The sequence below is a fragment of the Myotis myotis genome, unplaced genomic scaffold, assembly GCF_014108235.1.
Source record: "Myotis myotis isolate mMyoMyo1 unplaced genomic scaffold, mMyoMyo1.p scaffold_m19_p_6, whole genome shotgun sequence".
Classification (NCBI taxonomy): domain Eukaryota; kingdom Metazoa; phylum Chordata; class Mammalia; order Chiroptera; family Vespertilionidae; genus Myotis; species Myotis myotis.
Genome location: NW_023416368.1, coordinates 57541077 through 57563556, shown reverse-complemented (window position 1 = coordinate 57563556; position 22480 = coordinate 57541077). Strand labels below are relative to the sequence as shown.

The 22480-nt window shown below is 32.4% G+C and overlaps 1 protein-coding gene across 17 annotated transcripts in view; it reads left to right on the top strand.

Moving 5' to 3' along the window:
* Positions 1-22480, top strand: part of FBXW7 (F-box and WD repeat domain containing 7) — a 177659-nt gene that overhangs the window by 132796 nt on the left and 22383 nt on the right. For 16 of the 17 annotated variants that reach the window (XR_004968202.1, XM_036312998.1, XM_036313010.1 and 13 more), the window contains 3 exons: positions 5402-5484; positions 8695-8836; positions 17285-17419. Coding sequence is in view for 16 of the 17 variants with exons in the window: in XM_036312998.1 (XP_036168891.1) it covers positions 5402-5484; positions 8695-8836; positions 17285-17419 (360 nt within the window). In the remaining variant the exon portion in view is untranslated. Of the gene's footprint in view, positions 1-2542; positions 2985-5401; positions 5485-8694; positions 8837-17284; positions 17420-22480 lie in introns of those variants that run through there. The other variant, XM_036313008.1, reaches the window with a different exon arrangement.

Below are 22480 nucleotides of genomic sequence, written 5' to 3'. Positions count from 1 at the left end.
TTTCTGACATAAAGCATAAAATACTTCCTTTTTTGTAAACTTAACATAGATATAGGCTGATTTCAGTTCTAAAATGTTTCTATCTCACAGGTATAAAACAGATAGAAAAGGCTTTTTTCATCATACTATTAAAAAATTTAAATTTCTGCGTAACGTTTTAAACATCTGTATTTTAGCCAAGACTTCCAGAAATAGGAATGTGAGAATGATTTCATTTGCTGTGTTCATATGTAGATTAGGATGAAAATAGTATAGTAGATCACAATTTTCATTAACAGTATCTCAGAGAATATTAAAAATCATTCATTTTTATTCGATTAATTTGAAATCTAGTTAGAGACTTGGTTGACTAGCTTTGCTTGGCAAATTGTTTCTTCACAGTTCAAATTAACATGGTAAACAAGATATTAGAGGAAATTATTTAAATACTTAAGAAAATAAAGTCTTCTTGAGTACTTACATTCTCACTTAAAGGATAAGCTAATTAAAAAAACATTACTAAGTGAGAATCATAGTAGATAGGAATTCTCATGGTAGTGAGAACTGGGAGGTAGTAGAAAGTTTTCTCAATGTATATTTTATATATCTTCTTGATTTTTAAACCTTGTAAATATTTTGCCTATTCAAAAATGAAACATGAATATACTTACCTACATATAAACATACATTTGTGGGGATCATGTTTCCTGTAACTTCATAGGAATCATGTAACCCCAAGATCATTCTTTGAATATACAAAATTAATATATGTATTTTTTCTTTAAAGAGCCTAAGTTTTGAGACAGTGTCCCTGGTTTATTAAAGTTGGTCTGTGTCTTCAACCGAGTAGACTTAATTTGAAAAGGAAAGTGCAGCTAGAGATAGGAAATGATTTCAATTGAAGTCAAGGCATAAACTATGACTGGTAGGTAGACCATTTATTCTCTGACAAGCTAGATACCACTGGTTTTAGAGGTATTCATTTTACAATTAGTTTCTTCAGATAGCCCAGAAGGGGTAGAGGAAAGAGGAAGGTCAACCTTTTTTTTTTTTTTTTTAATCCTGAGTTCTCTGAGACCTCTAATAAAAGGGTTTATGGGTCCATTCCTAACGGTTGGATTTTCTTTTTCTTAGAGTAGGGGTTTTCTTTTTTAAAGGAACTTTCCTTTGAAGTAAGCTAATTTTTTATTTAGAAAACTAACTTCTTCTGGATACACATGTGTATTGTTTCTGAAGATTGGGATTAATTCAAGAGCTGAGTAGAAGATTTTTAAAAAAAATAATATACTAGAATATAATTTCCAAGAGGAGATCCTAGATGTATGTTTTTATAAAATTTTAGATTATTTCATTTATGTTACAAAGTAAAAGGCATTATACAACTTAATATCTTAGTTATAAAGGTAAACATTTATTTTTTAAATTATGATGCTACTTTATATAGTATTTAGAATTATTTCCTAGCAAAAGTCATTTACTACCATAGCAGAGAACATTAAAATGTAGTAAGTCTAAATAGTATTTCTTTTTTCTAAAGATTTTCTAAGTACTTAAATAACTACAGGCACACAGTTTACTTGTAATAAAGAATGTTAATGGGGAGGGTAGGAGTTAATTAACTAGACCCTTAATAATGGGCCTTTCTAGTCCAAGGAATCTTATAATTGCCTCTGAAGCTAGTTGTGTAGCAAGTTGCAAGATGAAATATCTAGATTTGTGTAGTAGTCATTTTAAGAAAAAGGTTGTCTTCAGGCAAACTTTGGAACCTTTATTATGTAAAATGCCTTTTTAATGATAAGCAATACATAGTGTCAAAATAATTTTGGAGATAGAAGTTCATTACCTCCTATTTATATAAGATTAAATTAACAATAAGACTAAGACTCTCCTATGAGCACAGTTTTTACTCCCTTTGGAGAAATTAACCTTTAGGCAAACTTTATACACTTAGTAGTATTTTGTTAATCTTAAAAATATATTCCTATGATTACTAAGGATTATTGAAGTGTGTAGTAATTTTCTTGAAAACTGTTTGAAACGAATGAAATGGAAAAGCATAGGTGATATTTTCATTAAATCTTAATATAAGAAGGATACATGTTGAAAAATAACAGTGCATATTTTCTGCAAATGTTATATGTTCCAAACTGGTTTACTTTATTGTAAATCCCCCAAAGGATATTTAATATTCCTCTCTTAGGGATTGCCCATTTTGTACCATTCAGCTACTTGCAAAATCTGGTCAGTCTGTGCCAGGACTGCAATAGGATAAGTTAGTGAAAATAGCCTGTTTGGCTTCTGCTGGGAGGACCCGATGAAAATATGTTCCATTTTCAAAATGTTTCTGAAAGGACTTATTTGTGGAAACGATGCTTGCCATTTCAAACTCTTCAAAAAGGCAGGTTTTACAAAATGCAAAAATAATCTCCTGAAAGTTTGAAAGGGTAGAGGGGGCTGCCGTGTGGGGGCGGTCTCTTTTGCTGCCCACATCCTCCCTCTGTTCGGTGCGTTGTGTGCTCACGGGTTCCCTGGAGCGGATCACCATATAATTGATGTGCAGTCTGCATTGCTGAATCCTGGACTGCACCATTCTGTGTTCAAGGGAAGATGTAATCTGATCCCTCTGCCGCTGAGGGAGGAATCTGTTCAGTCAAGGCTTTGACAGGGCATAGTCTCCTCCAATAATCTTCTCGGTTCTCTCTCATTATTCCCTCGAGTTCTCCTCAGTCAAGCTGCATGTATGTATGTGTGTCCCGAGGAGCGGTTTGATACTGAGCTGCATTTGCCTGTACTGTGGAGTTTTGTTGCCGGTTCTGCTCCCTAATCTTCCTTTTCTGACGTGCCCGAGCATGTCCACATTAGAATCTGTGACATACCTACCTGAAAAAGGTTTATATTGTCAGAGACTGCCAAGCAGCCGGACACACGGGGGCACAGAATCACTGAAGGGGAAAAATACAGAAAACATGGGTTTCTACGGCACGCTAAAAATGATTTTTTACAAAGTAAGTAATCTGTTTTCTTCCTGTGTTGTATGAGAGTGTGTGTGTGTGTGTGTGTGTGTGTGTGTGTGTGTGTGTGTGTGTCTGCCTGAGAAGGAAAATCTGTATCATCAGAGATGGCTGCAGTATCCTCTAATTTTGGTGGGTGGCTGGATGTCTGGTAGTCTGTTTTATACTGTGAATGTAAGCAAATAAGGGAAAGACGTGAGCTGTAAAAAAGCTTGAAATGAAAAGAAAATGGATATTGGAATCTGGGAATTTTTCACTAAAAATATATTCAGACTTTAGAAATGTGGCTCCGTTAAATGCTGACCTGGAAATACTCTACCCTTAGTTGGCGTTTAGTGAACCTCTTGCCTTTAATTTTTCCACACCTTAGATCTATATATTTTTTATGTTTTCTTTAGTTGACTCTTTTAAAATGCAGAATTGCTAGGATATTGGGGATTTATATTTAAAGAGATCATATTTACTTTCTGTACCCCTTAAAAATTGCAGAATTAATTTTTGGTTCTAAACTCAGTATTTTTCAGTAAACAATATAATATTTAAAAGACTTCTATAGTCATACAGGAACTGCTTTATTTTATAAAATATTCTAAAGATAAAAACCATTTCTCTGGTTCCTTTGATATGTATATTGGGCATTTTTATTAATTGAAGGTTTTCTAAGATGGGAAATAAAGTTTGCTCTTAGTGGCAAATGGCATTTGCACCAATGTATTTACAAGATATCTAGGGAAGTTCTGAAAGCCAGTATTCCAAACTTAATTAGAATTCATATCAAAGTTTTTCATAATAATTTTGAAAATAAGAATCTGTGGAAGTTATTTTTTTTAAAAAAACAACAAACTAGAATTTTAAGGTAATCTGTACTTACTGACCTTCCTGATGGATACATTTTGGGTGTATGTGTACGTGTCTATAATTTATATCCATGCAAGCACGTGGCTACCTATATAGTAAACCTTTTATACTTATTTTTTATTTTATTAAAATTAGTTGAAGAAAGAAAATAATGGTTTTTGAGAGGAAGCACATTAAAACAATGTAATGAGTACAGAAAGTTCTCAAGGGTTGAAATGAGACCACATTCATTTATTTCCAGCCGGTATTTCATGAACTAAGGTATACATTGTAGAGGAGCTTATACCCTCACCTCTAGCCCCTAATATTGTAAGATTGTCCCTGTGTTTTGCAAGACTTTCTTCATGATGATAAAAACATAGTCTTTATTATTCAGAGTGTGGTTCAGAAAGATTTTTAGAGTCATGTTGGTCCTCTTTAGCATTTACAGTGTAGCATAATGTGTTATGATGTCCCCACGTGAGGCGATAGGTAAGAAAATAAGGCTGCTGCAAAGCAAGGGTTTTCACCTTATTGTGCAAGTAAGAGCTAGCTCTCGCTCTGGGTTTTTCTCCTTGTGATTTTCAGTAGTGCTAAGATTAATTAGCAGACACACATCTGAGAGGGGTTGTTGAAATACAAAAGTTGAATCCTATCACATTTTATTTCCTGGTTTTATGATAGATGCATAGTTTGATTAGCTAAGTTAACCGATAGTGAAACATAAAAAATAAATATTTCAGTATTGACAAAATGCAATTCTGAATACATTTACAGTATTACATAAATATAGCATAATGAAATACGTTAAAGCTATAAATGTTGGCTATACCTTACAAAGATGGGTAACTCATTCTTTTTAAGCCTTTTTGTTGTTGCCTTTCAAATTAAAATGTTTGTCTTGAGTATCTGTCCATAGAACTATATTCTGTATGAATATTAGTTGACGGCTTTTCCCCACCTTTATTATAAGATCTCCAGATTTCTCTTATTTTGGACATACTTTTTTTTTGCTGTCCTCATTGCCCATATTCACTGTTTTATGTCTTATTATTACTTTTCAAGATCATTTTATTTGCATTGCTCTCTTTACCTTTTATAATATGTGTTTTAAATTTAGTTACTGTTACTTTCATTCTGAAATTTTGAATTGTGCTTATTTTATCTTTCTTAAAATATGTTTTTAAAGGAAAATGAACATCAGTAAGAAAGGCATGTTAAATATTGTTCTTTTCTGTGTGGATTAACATGACATTTCCCTCTATGTTGGTTCTTAAACCGGAAAACATGAAAGGTATATTGCTCTTAAGACATATATATGATGGATATCTATTTTTAAATCCTGATACACTGTTCTCTGGACAAAATATTAGGTGGAAAATTCACTTTTCCAGTCTTGTAAAGAGTAGAAAAAAGTAGAACTAATAGAAGAAACTGTGAAACATTTATTCTCTATAATATTTAACTATTCCTAATTAACATTGTAGCATATAAACATTTAAGATATTTATTAAAATTTGTTAGTTGGACTGGTGATTTAAAAAGAAACATATCTTATTTGTTTTACCTTATAGATGAAAAGAAAGTTGGACCATGGTTCTGAGGTCCGCTCGTTTTCTTTGGGAAAGAAACCATGCAAAGTCTCAGAATATACAAGGTAATAATTAAGTATAAATAGTAGATTCTCTCATGATTCTCGTGTTTCTTTAAAGAGTTGATGATTGTAAAAGCATTTCTTTCCATTTATCCTCATAGAATTATAATGTCACTAGTATTGTTGACTATTTAACACATTTTGAGATCACTGAAAATTGGGAAATACCTTATTTTAAATAAGGAGAAAAATGTTTTCTACTATAGCTTTATATTTTTTTTACAAATACATTGAAGTAAGACACAAGCAGAAGTTCTCTTGTCAACAGAATTTTTAAATGACAATTTTCCAGGGATTCTAAAAAGTAAACCCAAAAATATAAATATGAGCAAATGTATCTTGTTACTATAGCAACAGCTGTTCTAGGGAGTATATTTATATATGCAAAATAAAAGATACATTTATTAGCAGTGAAATAAGCCTCACAATTACTAACTAAATCATATTTCACGAAATTACTGTGTTAGAAATCCCCTTTTATTTGCTTGGTAGGTCTTGTGTTTTTAACACATACATTTCTACACCAGGAGAATAGTTTCCATAACAACTAAATACAATTGTAGGCTTGTTTCCTGCACCATTCCATCATTTTTGGATTTTGCATCAGTATAAAACTTCCCACTCTCACACTAATTAGGCTAAGTTAGGCACAATATCTATTACTTAGTCAATTAAAAATGGCTTTGGATGTCACTTTGAGTGTAGTATTTTAAAATTTAAATGACAAAAGAATCTTAAAAACTTTTTTTGGTCCTTTTTTTTCATAATTGTCAGTTCTTCAGATAACTTAAAGTTAGCTATAGAAACCATAAGAACTCATGATGGTGACATTTCTTTTTCCCTAAATATTTTTATTTAGAGTTATTTTTATTCTATAAGCTGCAGTAAAATTAACTTTGCTCAAACATAAGTTTTTGTGATTGAACATTGTTACAGGTTGCATCTTTCTTTTTTCAGAGAAAACAGCTTATATTTTTATTTAATTCAGTTGCAGAATATATTTCTTTCAAAAGCTTCTTTGTGAAGTTTAGGAATGATAATAATTAGAATAGTTTTATATACAAAAAAATGCAAGGATGATACAGAAAAGAAAAATAAAGCTCTCTCTTAGTTTATCAGGAAATGCTTTTAGTATCATTTTCTCATGTTAACTGTCCCCTTCCCTTTACTTAACCCTTTGCCTTTTGACAATTTGACTGCGTTTTGGTATTTCCACCAGAGGGTGTGGAGTGATATAGAGATAAACTACTCACTTCATTTTTGCTTTTTCCTTCTAGTCTTGATAAAGTATTTCTTGGATGAGAACGTTGAGTGTAATGTTAAAATGTGCTATTTTTAAAAAAAATGTAGATTCCAGATAATCATATAATTTTTGTTCTTTTATTAATATTGTTGATACCAGGACAAAGGTATTAAATTGTTCAGTTATTTTTAAGGCAGCTTATAAATGAATGCTGACTTTTTACTGCAGAACACATTTTAGTTAAATATGTCTTTAATTGTTTATTTTTATATTGAGAAAGCACCTGAAAAGGTGAAAGTTTTATTTTTAGCTTTTTCACATATAATATTATTAAAGCAAACCAAACAGCATACCCTCTCTTTTTGGAAATGTCATCAGTATATATTTGATATTTTTAAAATTTTTGACAGATTTTCTAGTAATAAGATGAAAAAATTTTCCATCATTTTTATTAGAAAATGTAAGTTATAATCACTATTTTAAAATTGTTTCATTTCAGAGAAGAAAATAGAGCATGTCTTTGAAATTTGATAGAAGAAAAAAATAGATGTAATTGTTGAATGTTAGAAATTGTCATAGATGTATAATGTTAATAGTAGATTTTTCTGTAGAATCTGGTGACTGCGATACATTTTTTTAAAACAAAATAATGAAATTGTTGGCTGGAAAACATTGAGGGGAGATGTTTTATTAGTAATTTATCAGAGCTTGATATTCACCTATTAGGGTAAAATTTGTATATTCTTTGGATTTAAAACACTATTATTATAGCTCAATAAATTGAAGATTTATTGTACAAATGTAACTACTTAACTAAATCTTTCTTCTTCTTTTTAACTATCTCTAAGAGATGTTTAGTACTTACCATGAGTTTAAATAATTTAGTTATTAAAATTAGAAAGTAAAGTTTAATATATTAATAACAGTTATCACTATATTTTTTTCTAATTGGTCATTTTCAGGAGAGTTTGACAACTTTGGAGATTGATAATCTAGTTTTAATTCCTCATTTTACTAGTTAATAATAGAATTGAATTTCAGGTATTTTAAAAACTGGCTCAAAGTTTATTGGATAAAACTGTTTGGATCATTTAATTTTGCATATAATATGTTTTCAACACTTACCTGTTTTGAGTAAATACATTTCTAATCAAGGTTTGCTCCTGTCAAATATTATTTAAACTAAGCTTTATAAATTACAAAAATGAAAGTGAAATAGACAAATGTTATAAACCATTTAGAAGGCATCTGGGGCAAACTCAGGGAACGTTGTGACTAGTGAAATGTCCAAAACATTTGAACATACTATTTCTACATCTGAATTTTTTAAAGTATTTATAAGTCTCACACCCCTTTTTGTATACAAAATTTTAACTTTTATTTAATGATGTCACTAAAGATCAGTCAAAAGAGAAGTGGAACCTGTATCTTATAGGAAATACTTTAACATTACTTGTATATATCAACAACTTGTAGTTTTGCCATAGAGATTCTGTCATTTGGTTGCAATTAGCATTGTTGGGATAATAACAGGTGGTTATGTAGGAGGGAGGAAACTTACTCTAAGAATAGAAGAATAGATTTTATGTATCCTTGCTCTTTGAGAATAAGCAAATAAAAATAATAATTTGATTAATGTTTGAAATATGCCAGATCAGCCCTAGCTGGTTTGGCTCAGTGGATAGAGCATCGGTCTGTGGACAGAGGGGTCCCGGGTTCGATTCTGGTCAAGGGCACATGCCCCAGGTTGCAGGCTTGACCTCCAGTGGGGAGCATGCAAGAGGCAACCAATCAATGATTCTCTCTCATCATTGATGTTTCTATCTCTCTCTCCCTCTCCTTTCCTCTCTGAAATCAATAAAAATATATTTTTTTAAAAAGAAGTATGCCAGATTATCATTCTTATTAAATTTGAGCCTGATATTCTTAATAAATATCTGTCTTTACTTTTACCCTTATATTTTTTATAGTACCACTGGGCTTGTACCATGTTCAGCAACACCAACAACTTTTGGCGATCTGAGAGCAGCCAATGGCCAAGGGCAACAACGTCGCCGAATTACATCTGTCCAACCACCTACAGGCCTCCAGGAATGGCTGAAAATGTTTCAGGTGACATGTCTAACACAGTACTTGAAATGCTTCACTTAATTGCTGCAAAAATATAAGAGATTATTCAGCCATGAAAAGGAATTGTTACAGGCTACACCTTAGATGAACCTTGAAAACATTATGCTAAGTCAAAGAAGCCAGACACAGAAAGCCACATATTGTATGTTATATTCCAGAACAGGCAAATCCATAGAAACAGAGAGTAGATTGAGTGATTACTAGGCCATGGTGGGAGGGAAGGTGGAAAATAGACTAACTGCTAATTGCGCAGGTTTCTTTTGGGGTGATGGGAGTATTCTGGAATTGGATAGTAGTAATGGTTGCATAGTAAGATGGCTGTGCTGGGAACCACTGAAGTGTACATTTAAAATAGTGGATTTTATGTTATGTGAAGAATATCTCAGTTTAAAAATGCTATTAAAATAGGGAAGCTCATTTTAATTTTTTAAGTGAGTTAGTGAGGAGAGTCCAGTGCTTATTTTATGGAGGTGTGCATTCCCCTTCCTTTATTCCTTTTTAGGTAATAAGACCTTTCTTCCTTCTCCTCCTTATGTTTGGGTTTCTGGGATCACTAAATGTATTTGTGTTATAAACTGCATTGCTTGAAAGTTAAGCATTTAGGAGTAATGTGAAGAACTCCGCTAATTAATCACTGGTGGTAACTTACCACGAGTGTTCCTCTACCTTGTAGCCTCTGAGAGTTGATGCAGCTTCTTTTCACTATGCCATGCTTGTGTGTGGCTCACTGAGCTCAAACTCTGGTTACTACATTTTAGTAGCATTTAAATTCTTCGAAAGCTTACCGGGATAATTAGCTACAACCAAACCTTGAAAATTATGAATTTTATAACTCATAATAGTGATATTAAATTGATTTCTCTCTTCTTCCAGTGAGATTATGCATATAAATGACATATTTAGCAAAATAGTTGGCATGGATTAAACATTTGCATAATTATTCTTTTAGATAGTAAATAATATAAATTACATTAAATGAAGCTATCTGTGATATTGGCCACCATTCTAATGTAAAATGAATATATTTTCTTACCTAGCTTGATTGGTGGTATTTTATGAATGCATAAGGGAAAGAGGATACTTTATTTGACATTTCATATTTTTAAGATGTCCATTTATGTAAATCCTAATATTTTAAATACCTGGGCAAAAACTAAATAAATGTCCCAAATGTTTTTCTTCAATAGCTAGAAAACTCACTTGAAGCAGTGATGCTTTCAAATGGAGTTTAAAAAATTGTTTCTTACCCTTCAGATGATTTCAGAGAAAATAGGATAACCCCCAATTCAACCACCCCACCCACCCCCTCTTGATGGTAACGGAAAGGTTAGAGCAGTGGTTCTTGACGGAGCGGATTTTCCCATGGCTGAAAACAAATTCAGTTGTTACAACTGTAGGCATGGGGGAGGGCGGGCAGGAGGTTGCTGGCATCTAGTGGAGGAATTTAAGGATCAGCCCCCCACAGCAGAGTTATCCCTCCCTAAATGTCGATATTGCTGAGGTTGAGAATCTATGATTAGAGGAATGAAAAATGTATTTTATTGTTTTAACAATATTATGAACCACTACAATTATAAAGAATTGTGGTGTGTGGTTTTTTTGTTTTTGTTTTTCATTTCTGTAGTTATTTATTGATTAAATTTATCTTCCCCCAAGGTTTATCCTCCCTGTTCCTCCCAGGATCGTGATTTAAAATTTTTTTAAATTAATTTTTTTCATATGCATACCCTCAGAGTTTGATTTTTTGTTGTTGCACTCTTTTCAAAAGAAAGTTATCCATCAATAAGAGGTGAAAATAGAACTCAGACATTAATATAATCTTATAGAAATACTTTAAAGACTTTTACTGTCTCTGATTAACTGACAAAATGGGAATATGGGTGTGTGTGGTTATACCTGCACACATGCAATGTGAGCAACACAGCACTTGAGAGCAGTGCAAAAACTGATTTCATCAGATTTTTATAAGTAACAACATGATCAAAAATTATCATCATTGTAGATAGCTTCCAAATAGTTATTTTATATGAAGAGCTTTATTTCTTACGAGAAGGAAGTCCAGAGTGAGATTTAAAATGAGTATGGGCACATTTTTTCCAATATTCCAAAATATTCTTTGCTAGCCATTTAGGTCTCCCCTCCCTAATTTTTAATGGAACTTTCTCAAATACTGGTCTGTATACTAGGGAACATTTGTGCATTATTTTGTGATGAGGCTGTTTTAGGAAGTCCTTTGTACAGTGTTTGCTTATTTAGATAGCTCAGGCTTTACTTAATAAAATGTCCACATTACCACATTCTGTATGTCAGCAAATCTGAGATACAATCGATTGTTAGATGCATCGTAACTTCAAAAATGTTAATATTTTTTTTAAAAAGCTTGTTTCTTAGAATTAATGAGACTCAGTAAACTAAAGAATATTAGACTAGCTTTTGTTCAGTAAAAAGGCCCATTTGATCGCTTTTTATATGAGAAGTAGATGCAGTGAAGAAAACTTGTTCTTAGTTCATAGGAATAACATGTAGAATTGTCCCTGTAGATATCGTACTATTTTATTTTCAGATAAATATTCTGTAGCAAAGATATCCACTAGCAACAAAAGGTCAACTAGACAGATAGATCAGGACCTTGTCTGTCTCTGACACGCCCAGGGCCTCATTGTCATTCACTGCCCTTTATTTTCAAGGCTGATGCCAAAGTAACTAGAAATGAATCACTTGCCTAAGGACTTACAGTGCTTTAATGCCTAACTTGCAGAGAGATACAATTTCATAGTAAGGTGGGGGAGTCATGAGTTGACCTATGTTGGATAGTTGAAGGATAATTAGACTGGCATGATATCTACAGACATGCTGTGGGGGCATTTAATGATGACTTTTCTGTTGCATAACAAGTAAAATGGGAGAGTTTGTCCCCTCCCTGTTCCGTTATTGCTCCTACGGCAGTGATACAGCATTGTTTTGGTCCAGTTCCATCTATTCTGACGAAGTACTCTGTACTCAATTTATAAATTGAATGAGAACAAATGACACACCATTTTGGATAAAGGGAAATTGAAACAGAATGCCACTGCAAAATAGCAGTGCAAATTAAAAACAAAACAAAAAACCTCAGATATTTTGTACTGTTTGAATTTTCAGTAGCCATTGATTCTGCTTGCTTTGGCAACCAGATTGATGCTTTACAATATTAATTTTGGGGAAAAGAAAAAAATTGTGTTGTTGTTTATGTCATTTGGGTATTAATAAATGGTTTTTCACTTGAAAATTTTAGCCTAGGTAAAGACACCAATAATGTCATCATTCTCTTATGTTCAGATTTCTATTCAGAGGCATCTGAAAAATTTACACTAGATAAAGACACCAATAACATTAACATTCTCTTATGTTGAAATTTATATTCAAAGGCATCCTGATAGAATGAGAAGCACATATGATTTAGAAGAAAAGCTCTTAGTACAAATTCTGGCTTTGCCTCTTAATAACTGAGTCATTTTGTTGATATTATATAACCACTCTTGCCTTTATTTTTATCCTCTGAAAAATAGATATAACACTAAAAATTGTCAAAAGGGAGAAAACATGTAAATGTGCGTAAGCTATACTTGGAAACTAAAGATTAGTTTCCTCTCTTGGTCAAGAAATAGCCTTTGTGAGCCTCAGTTTTCTCAGGTCTAAATGGGGCTGTTAACACTCTCTTCATAGGGATGCCATTAACTTAACATTAGTAGCATTATTTTAATCAAAGTATATTTGCATTGCGTTAAAACTGTAAATGTACTTTGAAAATACCTGTTATACTAAAAATACTGTTAAAATGATAAAGTAGAAAACGCTTCTGTGTTTTGAAATTAAAAGTAGAGTAAAAGCTACTCTATTGAAGGATTTAATCAAGTTTCATGGTAACATTTAGAACTTGTACATACATTTTCTAACTTATTTATTTAGATCTTTTTTAAAGTCAACAAAATACTAAAGCAGGAAATGAATTCAGTATTACTTTGCAATTGTACTTGAAACAGTATGATCAAGAAACCTTGTGTGAGGAGGAGTTAAAAAGGCCAGAGGAGAATAAAGGAGAAATATTGTGTGTAACATTTTGTAAAATTTTGTATAAAAAATAGGATTAAGCTGATTCTTGGTATTTTCAGAAAACAAAATCTGGATCATATTCTTTGAGTCAGAGTTTGGTGTAAGTTGAAATTAACAATTAGAACTGACCTGCAGTAGAATGGGAAATAGTAAGCACTCCACTCCGAGAACTGGAAACATACTGATAACTATTTGCTGGGTGAACTAGCAAAGGGAGTTCACTCCAGTGCTGTCCAAAGTCATAAAATATATATCTGATTGGATACTAAGGATCACCCAGGTGTTATTAGTTGGTTTCACTGCTGGTGTGTGAATCCTCTGCATCAATCCTGGATGAATTATTTATTTAAAACATAAAATGTCCTCAGCCTCACCTTGACCACTGATCAGACTCTTTGATGATGGGTTGTAGGACTCTATGATTCTTGCATTCCTCAACCAACATTTGGGAACCACTGGTCTGGACCAAGCCCCTCATTATACAGGTGGGGTCTCTGGGACTCAGACTAATTTTGAGACTTCCAAGTGGTTCCATAGTAAGTTTGCTGGTGAAACCCAGGCCCCTGATTATAGTTCAGTGCTCCTTTAATTCTTCTCTACTACCTGTATTCTCTAATTACCTGAAATAAAATATCACTTTCATGGAGAATTTTCAAGTTGGCATTTGCATTGTAGTCCATAAATTCAATTTTGTGTCTTGTAAATGTTTCTGAATTTGGAATGTTTTTCCTGTCCCCTCTACTATGTTTCCACATAACTTTACCATGCAAGATCAAAGGAAGATATTTTTTCTTTTTCAGGATAACTACTTTTCAGAACAGAAATAAAATAATTATTATCAGAATTATCCAACACTTTTGCAGATAAAGAAACTTTCCTAAGGCTGCAGAGATTAAATGGTAACCTAATTAGTGGCAGTGTCTCCTCCCAAAGTTGAATTTTCTAGCCCCCCAATTCACTATTCCTCATTAAAGGTTGGTGTGGTTATTTTATTTTAATATAGTTATTAACTGCAGGGTTTTCAAATTAATACATATTTCCCCTTTCTGCTAAACCATATATGTATACAAAACTTGCACCCAGTCTTGGAAGTAGACTAAGCAAGCAAGTTCTAGTGATACCATCAAATATAAAGGATAGAAACGTTCCAGAGAGAGTGTTGAGATAATGTTGGTGCAGTATTTCTTGACTCTTTGGGGATTCATTTATTGATTCAACAAATATTTATTGAATACCTGTTCGGTTCTAGGCCTTACTATGGATCTGGACTACAATAGTTAACAAAGAAGATCCTCCCCATCCCTCACCACCCTCCCTAACCCCCACTCCCCAAAAAAAGAAAAAAAAAAGAAAACAGTTTTGCAGATCAATGTAGTCAGGAGGGCGATGGGTTGGGGGCTTGGAACTGGTTTGCAGTCTTAAAGAGGTTGCCCAGAGAAGGACGTATGGAGCACGCCACGTGGGTATCCAGGGAAATAATGTCCTAGGAGACAGCATGTGAAAAGGCTCTGATGCAGAGCATGCTTGGTATGTTTAAGGCACAGAAAGCGTGTTTATGACTAAAGTAGAGTAGGGAAAGGAATAGGAAATTACAACCTTGTAGGCTAACCCAAGACTTTGGGTTTTGCTTTGAGTGAAGTGGGTCTGGAGGGTTTAAGCAGAAGAGTGAGTGCCTTTTAGCAGTGCCACTGACGACTTTCTGGAGGTTAGAACAAGGAGGGCAAAGGTGGGAGCTGGGAGGCCAGGTAAGAGATTTTAGGTAGAAACCAGGTGAGAGGTAATAGCCTAAACCAGTGTAGTTACAGTCAAATTCTGGATATGTTTTGAAGTTTAAGGCCTTAGAATTCTCAGATGGATCAGAACCATCTACCAGTGAGAGTGAGGGAATGAGGAGGAGATGGCTCCAGAGTTTCTGGCCTGAGCAGCTAATAGAGTTACATTGCTCTGAAATGGGATTGTGGCTGTGCATATTTAAGGAGAAAGATCGTGGACTTGTTAGGTTTCTATTACATATCCAACAATACATGTTGAGTAAGCAATTTTATATACAGGTCTGGAGTTCAGGGTAGGAATCCAGGCTGGACAGAGGAGAGCTGCCTATGTGGTCCAGACCTTTACTTAAGATATGTGAATTTAAACAATTAGACTGTTGAATATGTCTGGTCAGTAGGAACAGTCACATTTACTATGTAGTTTAATAGCTTACGTTACCAATCTTTATAGGTTATATTTTTTAGTAAAATGTCACAAAGTAACACTTGCTAAATGTAGGTATCATTTAAATGAAATATAATTTTAATCTTATCTGATTTGTGAAATCAAATATTATTTAACACAAAATAAAAATATAGCTTAAAGTCTTAGAAATATTTTGCTATAAGGCCTAACTTTTGTCATGGATTCTGCCTTAAATATATAGTGTCTAACATTTACCTGAGATTTGAATTAGTTCATTATATTCTGTTTTGGCTTTTTTCATCCTATACTCCATCCCCTAAAATCCTTAATAAAAGCTATTTTTTTCTTCTTTTAGCAGTCATATTTCATGTGTAGGTAGTGTTTTTATATTCCTTTCTTTTTAAATATCATAATAATACATTAACTGAAAAGAAAAATCATTAATCATATATAGTATGTTACTTTAAATTAGAATTATTCATAGTAGCTATAAATGTAGTTAAAATATATGGTATATAAAGTAGTAATACATTGAAATAATTTCACTGTCTTTTTGCTATAGAGGATTACATAGGATATCTTTATTTTTATATTAAAATTTCACCATAAACACTACCAAAAATATTTTCAAAGCAGGTATATATATATATATATATATATACATATATATATATATACACACACACACACACACACACACACATATATAATATATATAACATGTATATATGACGTATATAATATATATAAAGGAGATTTAGAATTTTATATTAAAATTATTCTGTTATCAAGTGATTTAATTAAAGTTGCATTTTAATTAAGTCAGCATAGTTATTCTTTACCCCAAATGGGTATCTCCTTATGCTAGTGTTTATGAATCTTTATAATGTAGACAGAGAGGAACCACATATAAAAAGCCACCTTAAATCTTGTGAGCAATGTAAATCAATGAATCAGAGTTTATAGTATTAATGCTAATTGATCAGAGTTGAGTAGAGACTCTGTTTTTTCAAAGAGGTTAGTTTTGAACCAGGATTTAAATCTGTGTGAGGGAAACTGAACAAAATAAATCAAACTTCAAATTAACTACTTTTAATTGGTCATGTGTAGGCATATACATGTATGTGAGTATTTTTAATTTTATATAATGAATCCTCACCCTAATCAAAAGGCTACAAGGTGAGTACTCAAGGACAATGGTCTGGGTGTGTATGTATAGAAGCGAAAGGAAAGGATGAAGCTTATTAGATAGAACCTGTGTTTTCTCATAGTTGGTGATAAAATGGGGATAGTTCCCAGGTTTTTATAATGGTCAAATGGGATTATGTTGTGACAGATACTCTGGAAATAATACTGAAATGTTTGATAGTAATACCATAATCTACACTTTATGATAGGAAAAAGAGATGAAGTTTATTGTAGAGTCTACATAAATACTTTTAAAAATAAAAAGTGTTCTACATAAGGCTTCCTGTGTCCTCAGTATATCTGAGTTTTCAATTATTGTCTATTTTACATATTACAAAATACAGGTTCCTTTTGAAATATAATTATGCGTAGTTTTATTTCTTACCCTCTTTTATTCTTTGTTCATATTCTAATTTTAATACTAAGTTAGCTACTATTTTCTACTGTTTGCTTTTTTTATCTGAAATTATTTTTACATAACAAATCGAAGTACTTTTGATTTGTAGAAGACACTTGTCAGATGTGCAGTATCCAGTAACTAATTTTTCTCTCAATGATGCTGCTAGTCTCCTCAGATGAGTGCTTCATTCAAACCCTCCAGTTTTCTGGTACCCACTTGAAAGATGCAGAGAAAGGAAGAAAATCATCTATCAAAATTCCCTATTTACTCAGTAACCCAAATTGATATTTCTGAATAAAATTTTGGTTTCTAAACCAGTATCTTGGTGGTAGATGAATATATAACAATTATAATTATGTAATTATATTTTTCCATCAAAACCATGACATTTTAAAAAAACTTTTATATAATGAAGGTATGTGCATTTGATGAGACTAAATGATTATCACTTCATTGCCTTCTGGAGAAAATGTCACTGTAAGCAATTCCTTTTTATGTTGTATGTAAATGACGATTTTTCTTTAATTTGAGACATATGAAAATAATAAAATTTTCTAATTCCTCTTTGGTAGAGCTGGAGTGGACCAGAGAAATTGCTTGCTTTAGATGAACTCATTGATAGTTGTGAACCAACCCAAGTAAAACATATGATGCAAGTGATAGAACCCCAGTTTCAACGAGACTTCATTTCGTTGCTCCCTAAAGAGGTAAGGGCAATCACTTATGTTCTTCCTTTTGTGCTATTTGAGAATGTAACAGTTACCACTTTTAAACGTTATCATCCTTTGGTATCCAGTATTGACAGTTTAATACTGTTAATGAGCGCTAAAGAGGGCTGTAAATGAGAACCCGCCATGAATTAATAATATAATTTTCATATTAATATATACTTATAGACTGAATGACTCCTTTCTACCACTGGAATAAGTCATTTATGGGTATAAGCTATTGAATTTCATTAATTTGATTGTTTCTTTACCAAGATTTTTTCTCAGGTTTTTTGAAACCCAATTTTTAGTTGTCTTGGTATGTTCATTGTAGTAGTAGATTTTTAAAAAATACTGATTTTATTAAAACAATAATATTTTTTCTTTGGTTGTTTGTTTATCCTAAGTCCCTTTGAAAGTGATAGTTTTATGATCCTATTGAATTGTGATTTTCTGTTACTTACATTGTGTAATTATATTGAAATATATTGAATTTCACATGTATGTCTTTTTCTACTAATCATCCCACTTTTCTCCCCCATATCTCTCTCTCTCTCTCTCTCTGTCACACACACACACACACACACACACACACACACACACACACACACACTTATAGATTCCTATGCCAGTTGCATTCTTATAGCATTTCTTTTGGAATTAAAAAAGTTTTTTTTTAGAGAGATAGGAAGGGAGAAGGATAGAAACATTGATGAGGTAGAAGGGAGAAACATCCATTGATTGTCTCCTGCTCTACTGGGAATCGAGCCCACAACATGGGCATGTGCTCTGACCGGGAATTGAACCTGTGACCTCTTGATTCATGGGTCAGCACTCAGCCACTGAGACACATCAGCTGGGATCTTTTGGAATTTTATATGCCCATCAGTTTTTGACTCTATGTAAGCTGACACTATTTTTTAATTGTAGATTGATTATGATTATATGGACATCCTTGACTGTATAGATGAGGCATAGTTTAATTGTAGTTTTTTATTGATGTTATAGGCTACATAGTTTCATTTTTGTCAGCAAAGATAAATAGTATACCATTAAGTAATCAATGTCATCATATTTCCACAAAGTATATTTGTGTCACTGACATGTCAATTAAGAAGGCAAATACACCATTGCAAATGATCCTTAAACTTCAAGTTTGAAGAGAAGCAGACTGGGGTGTTTTTGTTTTTTTTTTCAGATAACCATTCTGAAAATATCTCAAAGGCATTTAAGATAGTCCCAATAATAATTTCATATTATATATGAATGAAATAATTTCATTGTATTTAATGTACAAAACTAAGCATAATTTCAGGAAAAAGCAAAGTAGGAAAAACACCTCATTCCTGAAATGTTTCTTCTTTGGAGTAATTTTTTAAAAATGACATTCTCCTAGAAAAAAAACTTTTATTCTTTCTGCTTTATTCTAAAACATAATTTTTTGAATAGATTTGGCTTATGAAAGTAAAATAAGCTCTTTTTGTCTCTAGAAGGATATTAATAATAAGAAACGCTTTTTTATAAGTATTTGACTGAAAGTGAATTTATTTACCTTTGATATACATGTCATAGTTCCCTTGATTTTTATTTTATTTTAGAAGGTAAGAATGGTGAGTTTTTGTTTTGTTTTATCTTTATTTGTGTTTCTACTTTTTAACACACAAAACTGTGCTTTTAAATAAGAATATTAACGTATTTTTAAGAGTCTAAGAATTAAGCACAAATGAAACTTTTTTTGGATTAGTGTTTCTTTTTAAGATTGCCTGAGGAAAAAGAAGTGAGGCTAGGTTGGAGAATAAGAGTGAGCCCAGACTTAGAATAGCATCTATGCCCCGCCCCCCACACACTTTTTTTACAACTACTAGAAAAAATGTTCTATTTTGGAAAATGCTTTATGTTATATGTGGAGAAATCCTATATAATAAAAGCCTAATATGCAAATTCTCCCCTCAACCTGGAGTTTGACAGGGGGCGGGGCCAGCTGGCCAACCACCCGTGGCCCCTCCCCCTGGCCGACCCAGCCTGATCTGCCCAATTGGGGTGGGCCGGCCAGACCCTACCTGTGCACGAATTGGTGCACCGGGCCTCTAGTAATGGTATATGTCTAGGAAATGAATACTATTTTATCAGAGACTAAGTACTATCATTATTTAAACATTCCCTTCATGTAAGGAAATGGACATATAATAATTTTCTTATAATTTATTTCAACAGATCTCAAAGCTCTTTACCAACATTTGCTTATTAATCTCAAAAACCTTGCCAAAAATCCCATTAGTCTCACTCAAGAGGTTTATGATAAACAGCATTATCCTTATTTTGTAAATAAATACTAAGAAAAGTATGGTGATGTAGTAGATGATTTAGAACAAACCTAAATTCTTAACATAGGATCAGCCACTATTTTCTTTATTCTTTCACTAATTTAATCCACTGAAATATAGCAATTCTGGCAAGGTATTAGCTACTTTTAAGTATAATATGGTGATCTTTTATATAGTTTATAGAGAAAAACAAAAAAAGCAACTCTCATTGAAATTAAAAGTTTGGGCAACGAGAAGGTAATTACCTGAAATAGAGTATAAATTTAAGAGCATCTATCTGGTAGAAGTAGTCCTTAGGAAGAATAACTGATCTAGATTTTATGTTTAAGACAAACGAATAGAAAACTGCATTAGCCATGCCCATTCTCTGTCTTCTATAAAGAACCCCACCTGACAAATCTTTGCTTGCTTTGAGGAACTGGTATACTTCCCCATAACCCACACTAAGAATTGTGTAATTGCTGTTCTCTTTTTGCTTGGCAATTTAATTTAAAGACCATATAAAATATTGTTGCCAGCGTATTTGTGTTCTACTTTTTCCCTGACTTAAACCTTCTTTTCTAATTTATATTTTTCCTGCTTCTGATTTTTTCATGCATATTTCCCTATTTTGCTGTGTGCATTTTCTGTAATACCTAGATGCTTTCATGGAACTGGCTACATGTAAATAGACAAACATTTACTACATTGAACTTCATGGTTGAGTTCCTTTGCTATTTTAAAGTGTGCCCATTACCTATGGAGTTAGCACTTCAGCTTTCTTTAGTACATGAATGTTTCTTTACATTTTTCTGTAATACATGCACACATAGGCCTAAATGACCTCTTAGTCACTAGTAACAAAGGAACTTTACCCATTGACTTTGGTTATACCAGTGATTTTCAACCTTTTTCATCTCATGGCACACATATATACTACTTACTAAAATTTTGCAGCACAACAAAAAAAATATGTATTTTTTGCTGATCTGACCAAAAAATAGGCATAATTTTGAGATTCATTCAAATCAGATCGCTATTGTTGTATTAGCTGATATCATTTTTTTTTATTTGGCAATGTAAGGGAATAGAGGTCAGTACCCCTAACTAGTCAGGTATAGCATGTTTCAAAAATTCTTGTGGCACACCAGGTGTCTGCCATAGCATACCCATTGAAAATCTCTGGGATATACCTTTGAAATCTGAGCTGCTCTGGATTTGTTTCCTAGCCTTTAAAATGGAATATTTCATTAAATTACCTGATTTCTACTTCAGCTAGATAACTAAAGCAAAGAATAGACCTTTTCATATGACCATTCTAAAAATCTTGGGCATAAAATACTATCTTTTACACAAATATAATTTTGTTCCTAATAATTTCTGTGTTAAATATCAGTAATATATGAAAAATTAATAATGTGGTATCACATTACTGTTATGCTGACTCTAAGCAAAGTTGCCTAGGCTTTGATTGATAATTTCCAAATTAAGTGGCTTATGAAGTATTCATTAAAAAACTACATTGTTGAGGTGTACATACTCTGTTGAATATAGTTATGCCTTATTTTAAATGATTCGTTGCTATTTATGGTACTGGAATATCTTTTCTGACAGACCAAAAATAATTATTCCACAAAGTTTTCTACTGTCATTTGTCAATATTAGTAGTAAATTGAATACTGACTAGTTGAAGTACTCTTTATATAGAATGCACTCAATAAGTTTGTAATTAATGATGAACTCCATACATACAAAGTCATTGGGAAAACTTAATTTATATCATGTAATTTTTATCTAGCATTTAAAAATAATTCAAATTGTACTTTTACTCCCTTATGTGGCCTTTGGCCCTTTAAATGATAGTTTGTTTTAATCCGTGTAATTTAATTTATATGAAAACTAAATTTTATTGCTTCGTTTATTATTTTTTATTGCTCTGTTTAGATCATTTTTGTCCTACTATCATAATTTAGTTTCTGTGTGATTTGTGTGGCTAATTGAATAAGCATACTCAGAAGCTTTTATTCCCCCCCCCTTTTTTTTCTTTTTCCATTTCCTTTATTTATTTTAAATGACTTTACACAATGAAAAAGAAATTGATGATTTGCAAGTATTGGGAATAAAATTTTTAAATCAAGAAAGAGCTGGCCCATCAAGAAAATCCCCTTAAGCAATGTCAAGTAATTAGCACCCAATTACTTTTGTATGTCTATTGGAGAAGTTTGGTAATTGCCCCCTTTTGTCACTTATAGTAAAGGGTGGAAATGTGTGAAAAGTTCATCATTGTGCTAATAAACACTTTGATGTGTAACTGTATCTATCTGAAGTGATCTCAAATCATACCATGCAGAATATAAAGAAATTTTATTTCTTACCTTGTATCCTGTCTTGGATGAATTTACATTGTACTGGGGAGAGAGAGAAGACAAAATTTCAATAATTAATAAAAGTAAAATAGGTAGGTAGGTGGTAGATAAAATCTTGAGTTGCGAGACTCAGCAAAGGCAAGAGCAGAGGCTGGACATTTAATAATTATTCCTTGAAGAGATAAGGAGTTAATGGAGTGAAGTTCATAAGAGCCAATTGAGTGGGTTTTTAAAATCTTGTATATATTTGTTAAGATATAATATTAGAAGATACTGCCTTTCATAATTTTAGAAATCAGAATGTAGAGTTGTATTACATTTATCTATAAGTGCTTTCCCCATAGAGAATACATATTATTTTTATATATGTAAAAATATGGATATACTATGCT